This window comes from Lontra canadensis, unplaced genomic scaffold (assembly GCF_010015895.1).
Source record: "Lontra canadensis isolate GAN:19392208 unplaced genomic scaffold, GSC_riverotter_1.0 scaffold108, whole genome shotgun sequence".
Taxonomy (NCBI): Eukaryota; Metazoa; Chordata; class Mammalia; order Carnivora; family Mustelidae; genus Lontra; species Lontra canadensis.
The window spans coordinates 142174-155016 of NW_022631102.1; the positions used below are offsets into that span (position 1 = coordinate 142174).

The following is a 12843-nucleotide window of genomic DNA, read 5'->3' on the forward strand; positions in this document are numbered from 1 at the left end:
AGCCCCACACTCGGACCCCCATGCAGACACCACACTACCTCTGCCAGCAGTGGCCCCCCCATCCCTCCCTCCACGCCGCCCCCAGCCCAGCGCCCCCCACCCCGGGGCTGCCTGGACACACCCACGTCACCAGCAGCTCTGGTCGTGAGATGCCACACACAGCCACGGAGAACGCAGCACTAACAGCCCACCCGGCCCTGCCCAAGGCCTCCAGGACTGTGCAGCACTCCCCAGGCCACACCCCCCCCACCCTGCTCTGACACTCGCTCCTCTGAGAAACAAGGGATCCTCTGAGGAATGGGATAGAGCCAGGAGAGTGGCTCCCCCTGCCAGGAAGCAACCGGCCACCTGCAGCCCTGCCCCTCCCCAGCCCACCCAAGCCTGCAAGCCCCCTCCAGCTACCACCACGACCTCCTCTCCCAGACACGCCCACTCCCTCCAGCTCTCTCTTGGCTGCCCTCACCAGGGTCACCCAGAGAAACCCCAGCGGGGGTCCAACAAGGGGTCTGTGCCCACACATCTCCTCCCAGGAGCAGCCTCCCGGAAAGCCTGGGTCTCGGGCCCCCAGTGTCCAGGGGTGTTCTCACCCCTCCCACTGCTCAGGGAGCCCAGCGCCCAGCACGGAGTCATTCTCAGGCACACCCCTGCCCCTGGGGCCAGCAGGGAGCAGGTTCAGGTACCCCTGAGCTATCACCAAGCGAGGGAGAGTCACACCGAGGTCAGGTCAACAGTCATGGCCTGCATCCTCCATGGGCCCAGCAGTCATCGGTCAGGACCCCTAGCTCTGCATGCAAAGCCAGAATCATGCCCACTGCCTGAAAGAGCAGGATGGTGCCCCACCACCGGGTCAGGTGGGCCCTGCCTCGTAGTCTGGCAGGCGAGGGCCAGAGCTGGATGGTGGCTGGACGCTCGCCTCTGCACGTGCCTGTGGGAAATGTGGGCCCGCCAGCCACCCGGAGCCTCGGGTCTGGGGAGGGCGCCACTGCTGTGCCCCACGACGCATACCGCCTGGCCCGCCCCCAGCCACTTCAAGCGGCCCTCCGGGTGCTTCCATCACAGTGAGATCCCCAGAAAATACTCAGGACCCCTGCCCCAGTGGACCACACTAGAGCCCAAGACTCTCCCAGAGTTCCTGGAGGCCCCCGCCTCTCCCCCAAACCATCTGCCAGGCGGTGCCCAAGAGCTCCTGGAGGCCCCTGTGTCCCCCCGAAACCATCTGCCAGGCTGGTGTCCAGGCTGGTGCTGGAGGGCCGCGGGCAGCAGCCGGGGGACAGCAGGCTGCGCCTGCTTCCAGGGGCTGTGAATCCAGGCAGGAAAGGCACCAGCGGCCAGGGAGCAAATCTCAAATGACAACGGCAATGCCAAGTTGGGCACCTGGCGCGGGGGGAGGGGGTGTGCAGGGACAGGGGGACGGGGCTGCGCTGGGGGCCTCAACAACAGTGAGCGCCCCTCCAGGGGCCCAGCGCAGGGCCCGCGAGGATGAGAACTCCTGCCCTGGCCTCACCTTGCCCTACTGTGAGGGTCGATCCACACCTGGGGTGTCGGACCGAAGCCCGCTGACCCTGCCCTTCCCTGCTGTGCGACTCTGGGTCTGCCTGCCTGTCCCCCTGGGCCAACAGCCCCACAGTCGGGCACCGGGCCGCGTGTGTCAGGAGCAGGGACCTCCCCGTCCCCTTCCTCTTAGTGGGAACTGGACTAACGGCGCGTGGAGGGAATTCAGCAGTCGCTGTCTTCTAACGAAGGCTAACCAGACGCGCTCCTGCTTGTCGCAAACACAACGCTCTAGGACTGCTGCGCGGCAACTTAAAGGAAGGGCAGTGGCGGTGGTAGAGCCTGAAGGTCCGTGTGGCTTCCCCGCCGCCGGCCGATCGCGCCGTCCCCAGAGCCCTCTCTGCCGGGAGCCATAGGCAGGTACGGAGAAGACGCGGGACGTCCCAGCTTTCCAAGGACACGGGTTCCTGCGTCCCCCCAGCGGCGGCTGTCCCTGCCCTGACAGGCCCCTGTGCGGAACGGCTGCCTGTCCCAACCGCTGAGCCCCAGCACCCTGCGCCTCTCCCCACAACAGCCACGCGCCCCAGGGGGGAGGGGCACTATCATCTTTTTTTGAGGAAACTATTCTCCAAGAGACAAAATAGGAATTCATCCTCTGCTAGATCAAGAAGGCGGGGGCAGGGGCGCCTGGGCGGCTCAGCAAGTTAAAGCCTCTGCTTTCAGCTCAGGTCATGGTCTCAGGGTCCTGGGATCGAGCCCCACATCGGGCTCTCTGCTCAGCGGGGAGCCTGCTTCCCCCTCTCACTGCCTGCCTCTCTGCCTGCTTGTGATCTCTGTCTGTCAAATAAATAAATAAAATCTTAAAAAAAAAAAAAAAAGGCAGCGAGGGCAGGGCCAGGCAGGCCCTCGGTGCTGGGCAGAGGGCACGGGTGCACCCCCACCCCACCAGCCCCTCCTGGGACACCTTCACCACGGCCCCCACAGTCGATCTGCCCCCTGCATGAGGCTTTTTTCTGCCAAGACCAACACTATGGGGGACACTCAGGGGCTTGGTCCTCAGCAGTCCTGCTCCAGGGCTGGGCTACAAATCAACACACTTCTAGAACCTTCCATGACCTGCCAGGGCCACAGTGACATAGTCTGGAACCCACAGACAGGTCTGGCCCATCCTCCCACCCAGTGCAGACCCCAAGGCCTCAGCCTCTTTTTCCTCACCAGGGCCCGGCGGCAGCAGCATCCACAAGGCTGGGCACAAAGCAGGAAGGCAGCCTCCGCTCCCACGGTGCTGCCCAAGGGCCGAGCAGCTGGTAGGGAGCCCTTGTGTGCCCACCCCCCGCCCGACCCTCAGCCTCCCTGATGTCCCTTCTCCTCTGCGACGCTGCCACCATCTTCCCTCCATGGGCCGGCTCCGATTAGGGCCCTACTCGCCCCCCTGGCCATAGATAAGCCCCCACCCTGTCCTCACACCTCTCTCGGGGACCCCACACCCACAAATGAGTTCATCATTCTGCCTCTGGATGCGTCATTGGACAAGCTCTGTGTTTGTAAACACATGGCCCACTGGCTCCTTTCCTGCCAGAGCCAGAGGGGGTGCACCGGTGCCACTCCCCAGTGCCCTCCGGACGTGATCAAGCCCAAGCACGAGCCCCCCCACCACGGAGGACAGGCTGCAGCCCAGGCCCCAGCGGGGAGCCCAGTGAACAGTGAAGCAGCTGTGGGCCAGGTCACCAGAGCCCACATCCCGGGACAGGTCTTCATAGCCAAGGTGGCCCCCCTGCCAAGCACAGCCCAGCCTGGGGCAAGGGCTGAGGGGGAGGGCCTGGGCCACTGCAGAGCACAGGAGGGCTCCCCAACCCCCACTCCCTCTCCGGGCCCACCGCAGAGCACCTCCAGGCGGCCTGCACCCAGCCGTGCCCCCTAGCACCGCGATTCACTGACCAGAGCCCACCCCGCACGGGACACCCGGCCTGAGGCACTTCTAGGTGCCTCGGGGATGCACAGCGTCTACTCCCGGGTGGGCAGGGGTGAGCTGTGGGGTCTGAGCCAGCACAGAGCGCCCTGCCAAGTTCAGAAGCATGGGGACACGCCCCCTCCCGGGGCCTGGGGCTACCTGCGCAGAGCCGTCCCTCACGCTGCAGTAGCTGAGGCTCAGGACAAGCTCGTCCAAGACCAGGGCAGTGCTAACCGGCCACGACGCAAAGACGCGCCATCACGGGGCATGAGGTCAGCAGCGGTCACCCTAGAAGGTGAGCCTCAGGTGAAGTGGAAGATGCAGGCGCCCCCAAGGGCCCCAGTCTGAGGCTCTGACTCACACACAGTCACCCCAGAGGCCACCCAAGGGTCTGCCCCGGGGGACATCACCACTGGCCTGATATGGGTCACATGGGCCCTCCCTACTGAGCGACTGTGGACAGGGAGGAGCCCGTGCCACACGGAGGAGGCCAGAGACCGTGTGGTCCCCGCAGGGCAGGGCCAGCATGCTGGAGGAGGCACAACCACACCCAGGTGGAGGGAAGGGCCTCCAAGGGCCTGCTCAGGGCTCGGGGGACAGAGACGGGGCCAGCCCCCTACCAACAGGGCTCCGCCGCCACAGAAGCCAGAGGGTGACAGCGCGGACAGACCCCTGAACCCGCGCTGCTCACCTGGGCCCACACTACGCGCAGGGGAGCGCGTGCTAGAGCAGTGGGACGGCCACACGAGACAGGACACAGCCAGCTGCCACCAGCCATGGGGCAGTCGAGGCACCTCCCTTTCTGCCAAGGGCAAGACCCAGCATGTAGCAGGAGAAGCCCAGGCCAGGCTCCTCCTGTGGCCCACCCAGCCCACCTGACGACGTGTGTGTCCCCTGAGCCCCCTGTGGCCACTGCCATCCTGTCCCATCCTCTCCCACCATGGGGACAATGGTGCCTCAGGGCAGGGCCACCAAAGGGCCTCTCCTTACACCGCAGGGTCTCAGCACCATGGCTGGGGGCTACGTGTGGCCTGGGCAGGGGCACTGAGAAAAGGCCAATGGCGACAGGGGCACAGAACAGCCACGGCAAGGCTGGCCACAAGAAGGGCGGTGCGCCCACTCGCTGGTACCTCCCACCGCCATCTCTGCCCCTTGAGGTGCCGTCGACATCATTTACCAGGCGCCCCCCTCCTCCGGGGACCCACCCTGGGTGAACCAACCACAGGCCCAGGGCTGCAGCCTTGACTCTGAGGGGCGTGAAGGGCCAGGCTAGCAGCCGCTGGGCTCTGCCCTTGGATGGTGCTGACGGAGGCCCTGAGGGGCATCTGCTTCTCCCCGGGTCAGGGGCGGAGCACAGAACACGGCCTTCCTCCGGGGGCCCGGGTCCTGTGTGCAAACACGGCACGATAGAGGCCAGCACCAGACCCTGGCGCCCGCAGTATGCAGCAGCCCCTGCCCTGCATGCCGTGACCCCGGCACCCCGGACATCAGCGGCCTGGGAACACTCCCACGCTGCTTTCAGGGCGAGCCCCCGATCCACCGCCGAGCCGAGTGACCCATGGGGGCCGACGAGGCACCGGCCAGGCCGCGGCCAGCAGCTCCAGCACTTGCCACGCTCTGTGCCAAGTCCACACTCTGCCCGGCGCCTCCCGGGGGGACGCACAGACGTCCAGGGGCCGGGCCGGCTGCAGTGCTGCGCGAGACTCGTGGAGCCCGACGCGGGGGGCCCAGTGCCCTGCAGCACAGTGCCCCCCCACCCTGCCCGCCAGCCTCTGAGCGCCCATTGCCGTGTGCCCGCTCCAGAAGGACCCTTGAGACTGACCCACCACAGGGTCAAAAAGACCGTCCTTCCCCACCGTAGAGCCGCTCTCTGGAACAGTCTCCCCCCTCCCCCCACCGGCACCACAGACACCGTCCGTCATCCACCCCTGCTGGTGACGGCCGGCACGTTGGGCAGAAGCAGGGGTGGGTGCTGCTTTTGGAGCCTAGATCCCAAGAGGTACCTGAGAGGTCCCCACTGAGTTCACAGACCCATAAGCACAGGACGAGACCACACATGTGCCCCAGCACACCACCTGCTCAGGCCCTTTACAGCAGCTGCTCCCTTCCTCACAGAAGCCCGCTCCGCGCGGGAAGCACGGGAAGCAGACCACGGCCCGGGCGTGCACACGTACGCACACTATGCACACACGTGAGCGGGCGGGCTGAAGTGAGCTTCTGTAAGGCGCAGTGACGGCCCACAGTCGCCCCACAGACCTCACAGCTCGCAGGCTGCAGAGCCGGCTTCCTCCACCTCTCCCCCAGAGCAGACTTTATCCTTCAGACGCTGCAAGCACCCGGTCCACTCTCAGAGCCTGCCCCCCCCACTCATGCTCACATCTGACAGCCCCAGCCGCCGGCCAAGTCCACAGCTGACGCGGTCCGTGGCCCAGCCTGCCCCGCTCCCCCAGCCCACACCCTCAAGAAGAGCCACGCCAGCTTCCTCCCAACGTGAAACAGAACCCACAGTCCTGAGCGGAGCCCCTCCATTCAGCTCCAGGAGCGTTCACCAAGTAGCCACTCAACGTCTGTGCCGGGCTGGGGCAGGGCTGGGGGACGGTGCCATCCCCGCCAGCTGCAGTGGCCCTCGTGCGGGCTGCAGGGGCAGGGGGACGTGGACAGAAGTAGAAGGAAGGGCTGAAAACTGCCTACCATTACAGGCACACGCGAACCCTGCCCAGCCCGCGCTCAGCACGACCACCCAGTGAGCAGGGTTACTACACGTGCAGATGGCACCGCGATGGGAGGACAGACAGCAACGGGGCAGAGGCAACAACCGGACTGAGGGCGTGGACACTGCCCAGCACGGGGAAAACCACCAATCCAGAGTTGGAACGCCCAACCCTGACCATGGCGGTATCAGGAGAAAGCCACGCCTGGACACAAGAGAGGGGATCGCGAAGCCGCCAGGGAGGACAGACCTTCAGATGACTCTCCCCAGATGGACAGCTGACTTCTCGAGAGCAAATCCGAGCACAGTCAGGGGTTCATGCTCTCCATGTGCGGCACGGACATGCCGCCTGCACCCACCCCCCAGGACACCCTCCAGAAACCAGGGCAAGCATCTGGAGAACACAAAGAGTTAGCAATCGACCACCCTCACTAAAGAAAACCCTAAAGATGCATCTTCAGACATTAAAGGGAGAAAACAATTCCAAGTTCCGAGCTGCCATAGGAATGAAGAAAAGTGATGAGTTTTGAGGGTAACCCAGCGCGCACAAAACATAGGAACAACAACGTCTCGTGGGCTTGGCAGGACAATTAATGCTGAACACAGTGCATGAGCAGGAAAGGGTTGGGTCAAAATAACAGGTTCTGGGGTCCGTCCCTGCATCTGTTGGGAACAGGATAAAGACAAATTAACTTTGAAATATAGCCAGTATGGGGGCGCCTAGGGGGCTCGGTCAGGGAAGCCTCCGACTTGGTTTCAGCTCAGGTTGTGATCTCAGGGTCACGAGACCAACCCACGGGGCGTGGTGCTGGGCGCACTGGCTGTGGAGCCTGCTGTGGAGCCTGCCTGGGATTCTCTCCCTCTGCTCCTTCCCCCACGGAACACGCACAGCTGCAAATCACAAAGTCGCCACCAAAGAGACAGAAATACTGCTAAATTTCAAACGAATATATGAGGTGGAAACAATAGGGAAAAAAATCAGTGCGAGATAAGGTAAGACAAGAGAGAAGCAGACATAAAAAAAAAACAGAAAATAATAAGCACGAAAATAAAATGACAGATATAAACCCGAATATCAACAATTTTGATAAATGACAACAGACAGAAAGTTCTAGTTAAAAAATTAAGCTTGTCGGATTGAACGAAAATGGATTCTAGATCCACGGCAAAGAACCAAAGGCAGATGTCGCGTGTACGATGCAGGGGTCTAAACAGAAAGGACGGGAAAAAAGGAGGCAAATGCCACCCAGAGCCCCCATCACCAACACGCACGGTCGGAAGGAAAGCACGACCAGAGTCACGTGTGCCTGAAGTTCAAAGACCCGGGGAGGTGTTCTTTTTTTTTTTTTAAGATTTTATTTATTTATTGGACAGAGACCACAAGCAGGCAGAGAGGCAGGCAGAGAGAGGGGGAAGCCGGCTCCCCGCTGAGCAGAGAGCCCGATGCGGGGCTCGATCCCAGGACCCCGGGACCATGACCTGAGCCGAAGGCAGCGGCTTAACCCCCTGAGCCCCCGGCGCCCCAGCGGGGAGGTGTTCTGCCAAACGGGTGCGCCCGAGAACGCACTTTCAAAATGACAGAGCTCCGAGAGAACCAAGTAAGTCCCGCACCAGGTTAGGTTTTCACGCTCCTCAGCAGACAGAAAGGGGAACAGAGCTGCCGACCTCAGCGAAGCAGGCTCAGAGTGCGCGGAGAGACCTCACACACCGTCCACTGCCAGACACACATTCCTGGTCAGCACAAACAGAGCGGGCTCGGAAACAGCGCAGACGGAGCCAGAAGGCCAGTTCCGAAAACCCTAAAGACCTGCCGCCGCACTGACCGCTTTCTCCAACCGAGCACGACTAAGAGAAGAGCCGTGGGAAGAAGAGTGACATGAACGGGGTCACGGGAAAGTAACTAGAAAAGACCCCATGCGTTTGTCTATCAAGAAACTCCAAAATATCCCGACAGATTAAAGAGAGAACGGCGGGAGACTGAAAGAAATATGTGTATTTTCAGTGGAACGACCATCCGTGTACAAGCTCGCACGAGAGGAAACAAGGAAAAAGTTAAGGGGCCACACGCTTGTCTTCAGAAATGAGAACAAGAACGGCAACATAAGCCCGAGAAGCAGAAATGGCAGGAAACAAACAACGAGCATTCGTTTTCACAGTGAGGAGCCCCGGGGAGACGCGTCCAAGCGCCCCCACCCCATCCACCGGCACAAGCAATGGAAGGAACCAAAGTGGACAGTGCACAGATCCCGCAGCCTTCCAAAAAAACAAAAGAACAGTATGCGCGACTTTGTCCCAATAAACCTGAAAATCTGGACAAAGCGGACAAATTCTCAGGAATACTTATTTTTTAAGACGCTAGCTCGGGTGGGGGGAGCGCCCTATGCTGACAGCCCTGAATCCAGGCTGTGCTGCCCGCGGAGCAGCCCCAAGGTACGGGGACTTCCCGGGAGACTTTTCCCAAACCCTCAGAGGGCGCACGGTTCCAGGCTCGCGGCAATGACCCACTGCACAGCGGACGAGCCCTCACTCCGAAGCACATCCCATGGGGTCTCGCAAACCGTACGCATCCACACACGAGTCCCCCGTTGCGATCACCTAAGCCCACCAGCGAGCGAGAAGGGTGGCGCTGCATGACCTCCTCTGGGACAGAAGGTCCGCGTAACGCAAGAAAACCCATCTACGTAAGGTGACCCTACGTGACATGACAGCGGGTCAAGGAAAGTCACAGAACACTCAGAAGTGTTTATGACACCCGTCTGTCATGCTGGACACCCACGCCCGTCAGGCACAGGAGTGCTCAGAACGGCTGGCAGTCCCGCACGGTGGCGTGGCCAGCAGCACGCCCCGGCCGTGAGCCCACCGCAGGGCACCGTGGCTCCTCCCGAACCGCACAGGTGCCCACCTCCCCAAGGCCGCTCTTCCAGAAGATAAGCGGCGGCAGGCAACTTCCCAAGTCCTGCCCTGGACGGGCGGTCGCAGCAGCTCTGAGCCCCAGAGCCTCCAACTGCCAACAACCCACCCGCTTGCTGAGAGCGGCGGCACCGGGTGCCACGCCGTGGGATGGGGGGAGCTGTGGAGTCCTCGGGAGCCGCATGCCACCGGCGCCAGGCTGGGAACCGCAGGACCGGCCTGCAGGCGCAGAGCAGTGTGTCGTCTCGCTGGGATGTGGCTGGCGGGCACAGCATCGCCAAAACAAGCACTGCCAGCTGGTCATCCCTCCCGCACGCAGACCCACAACCAGGCCCCGCAAACACACCAAGGATGCACACAAGGAGTTCGTCCAAGATTTGAGTGAACAACACGGACGGGAGAGGACGGGCGGCCTCACGGCATTTAGAAACTGGTGACTAATGTCCAGCAGGAGTAGGAAGCTCATGGTGTAAAAGGACCCAGGACCTGCTGAGATGCAGGGTGGGGGCCCAGGAGGCTGCCTGGGGAACCCCAGCAGCGGGGCACGCCCAGGAGGCGGCTGGGAAGGGTGGGACACAGCTGCTGATGGTCACTGGGGAGCAGCGCTGCCGGTAGGTTTTCTCGAGGAAACCCACGCAGTCGGGCCTCCCTCGAGTTACAGCCCTGACCCCTGGCAGTAGGCCCTGGGGAGAGCAGGGAGCTGGCCACCGCGACCAGAAGGGCAGAGCAGGGAACAAGAGCCAGCCCAGCCGAAGGCAGGGGCACAGACCTTGCAGACCGCCACGAAATTCACGCCGTTGGAAGAAGACTGTTCCAGCATTTCTGGCCGGGGAGGGATTACCGTCCCCTGAAGACGATGCTGAGACTCAAGTCCAGGAGAAAAACAAAAACGAGAAGCCAAAAGAAAACTTGGCGGAAGAAGTGACAAGGACGTGCAAATGGCCTTAGTGATCAGAGGGATTCAAATAAAAGCCACAACACCACTTCACACCCACCAGACGGGCAAAAATTAAAAGCCAAGCAAAACCTTGGCAAGAATGCAGCGCGCTGGGGACGGGTGTCCCCGCCAGTGGGGGCTGGAGTTGGCACGACCACACTCCATGAAGCAGCCTGGGCGTCGCACTGATCACAGCCCCCAAACCCCACTACGGGCACATGCTGACGCCAGGCCGGCCGCCCGCGGCTACACACGTGCAGAGGACCGGCACTCGGGTGCCGACAGCAGCACAGACAAGACTGGCCGCCGCCTGGACACAAGCCCCAGGTCCCCTTACAGCAGGGACCCACAGTGTCATTCTGCAGGGACCACACACAGCAGTGACAGCCACTGGCGTGACATCACTCCAAAACATAAAGACTGGGCAAAAACAAGACACTCAAGGGAATAGAGGAGTGTGACCCCTTCCACAGAAAGTCCCAGGAGCACGCTGAGAACTGCCCGTCCAAGGGCTCTCACGCGCAGGAGGCACAAGCAGGGGACGAGCACCCCCTCGCAGGGAGGGTCTCTGCTCACCAGGAAAGTAGGGGGACATCTGCTTCAACCAACGTTCTGTACGGTCAACCCATCAACTCTGCCGGCCTATCCTGACAACTCGATGGCCATGAGACACAACCTGCCACCCCCATCCCTACATCCCATCCAGGCAGAGCCACGGAGCTCCCAACCCCAGTACTGTCCCACCCTGCCCCCACATCCCACCCCACACCCTCCCCCAACACTCACTGGAGTGGACTTCCCAGACCAGCTCCAGGAGGGGCAGACAAGGCCCCTAAATGCAGCTCCTACCCTCCTGGCATCTCCTGCTACCACCCCCCACCACCCCCAGGTAAACTTCAGTGCTCTTTTGGGGGAGCCCCAGGAAGCCGCTGAGGAGGGGCAGCAAAGACGGGCTAGTCTGCCCCTCCCCTGTCTGGGGACACTTGGGAGTAGCAAGGGGGCAGTGACACAAGGAGGCAAGGAGGGGGACAGGTGTGGTTTGGGGGACACTGACACACGGCAGCCCCTGGGTGGTGGTGGTGGTTACAACGCAGAGGGGGAGAGACAGAAGCATGGGGGGTGAGGGGGAAAAGTCCTCAGGGACCCCGGGCTGTGAGGCTCGACTCTAAGGCAAATGTCCAGGATGGGAAAGGGTAAGGAGGCTGGGCCCAGGGAGATGCTCCTGAGCTTGGCTGCAAGCCCAGAGACTTCCCAGAGAAGAGGCGAGCAGGTGCATCAGGAGTCCTCCGCCCTAAGCCCTGGCAACGCTGACCCTCAGGTCGCACAGGAGGCCCCATACAGACTGGCGGGTGTGTTAAGGGCCCAGTCTGTTCACTTGGTACAGCAGTGCTCTGACCTCCCAGCCCCGCACTCGTGGAGGGCAAGCCCCACGGACCGGAACCCAACACCTCACCCCGCGACACCTGCAGGATGAGCCTGCGTGTGGCCCCCCAGCAGCTCACCACCCACTTCCTGTGCCTGGACGGCACTCCTGAAGCCCTCACCCACGGAGCACTCTTCCCCGCAGCCCTTGAGGTCTGGTGTCCACTCAGAACAGACTCCGGTGTGAGTCTGGCCCCCCCAGCTTGAGGGCTCCATCATGGGCGACCACCAAGTCAGGAAGAAACCAAGAGAGCTCCGAGCTGCCAAGAGAAGCACAGCGGTCCGTCTGGTGGAGTGAGTCCGGCTGGAGCGCTGGCCTGGGGGCTAGAGCTCCGCCAGCTCCTCCCACCAGGGTCCAGGCGCTTCTTGGTCAAGGGAGTGGGCAGTCTTTCACCAAGGCAAAATTGACAGCCCGGGGCAAAGTGCCCTGCTCACGGACACGCAGGTGTCTCTAACCAGGAAGCCGGGTGCAAGCAGGTAAGGGGCCAGCAGGACGGAGCAGGACCCAGCAGGTCCCCGAGACCCGAGTAAAGAGGCGTGTACTGGGTGAAACAGTACAATCATGGTCCCAGCCCGAGGCGTCCTCCGGACACTGCGGGCCCGCGGGTCACTCTCAGGACGCCCAGCTTGACAGGGTGGCTGGCCGCAAAAGGAAATCTGACAGCAGTGGAGAGAGGAGACACCTGAGCCAACTCCACCAGCGCCGCAGCCGTGGACAGGTGCATGATGCTGCCTGGGAGCCCAAGCAGGTGAGCTCCCTGCGCCTCGGAGGAGCCGGCGTCACTCCCTCCCGCGGCGCCAGGACCTCGGGGGCCCTCCACGCGTCAGAGGTCGCTCCCACAGAAAGCGCACACCCGAGAGGGGGACGCAAACGCGAGGCCCTGGGTGGGGGACCCCGGGCTGACGGTCCCGTGTGCGGGTCCTGGGTAAACCGTCCTGGGTCGGGGCCCGGGGTGCCAGGTCCCGGGCGCGCGGTCCGGGGCGGGGGGACTCTGGGCGCAGGTCCCGGGGGACGGCCCGCTGCACTGTCCTGGCTGCCCCCTCCCCGAGCGCGAGGGCCCGGGTGGGGTCCCCAGTGGGGACGGCCCGGGGGCGCAGGTCCCCGATGGACAGTGCGGGGCGGGGACCCCGGGCGCAGGTCCCTAGCGGACGGGGCCAGGCGGCCCGTCCGGGCGGGGACGACGCAGTGCGCAGGGCCCGGGCGGGCGGCCCCGGGCGGGCGGTCCGGGCGCGGGTCCCGGGTGTCCGGCAGGTGCGCGCGGGAACAAAGCGGCCGGGCGGCGGCGTACCTGGGCACGCAGCTGGGGCTGGAGCCGTCCACCTCCCAGGTGGCGAACAGGTTCATGGGCACCGGCGTGTTGAGCGCGGCGGGCGCGCCGGCCAGGCCCAGGCGGCCCCGCTCGGCCATGGCGCCGGCCCCGC

The 12843-nt window shown here is 63.3% G+C and overlaps 1 protein-coding gene across 5 annotated transcripts in view; it reads right to left on the bottom strand.

Annotated features, from left to right (window-relative positions):
• PACS2 (phosphofurin acidic cluster sorting protein 2) overlaps positions 1–12837 on the bottom strand; it is a 53725-nt gene extending 40888 nt beyond the window's left edge. For all 5 annotated transcript variants that reach the window (XM_032839639.1, XM_032839637.1, XM_032839638.1 and 2 more), the window contains exon 1: positions 12711–12837. In XM_032839639.1, coding sequence (XP_032695530.1) covers positions 12711–12829 — 119 coding nt within the window. In that variant the 5' untranslated portion in view covers positions 12830–12837. The remainder of the gene's footprint in view (positions 1–12710) is intronic.
• Between the last annotated feature and the right edge of the window lie 6 nt (positions 12838–12843).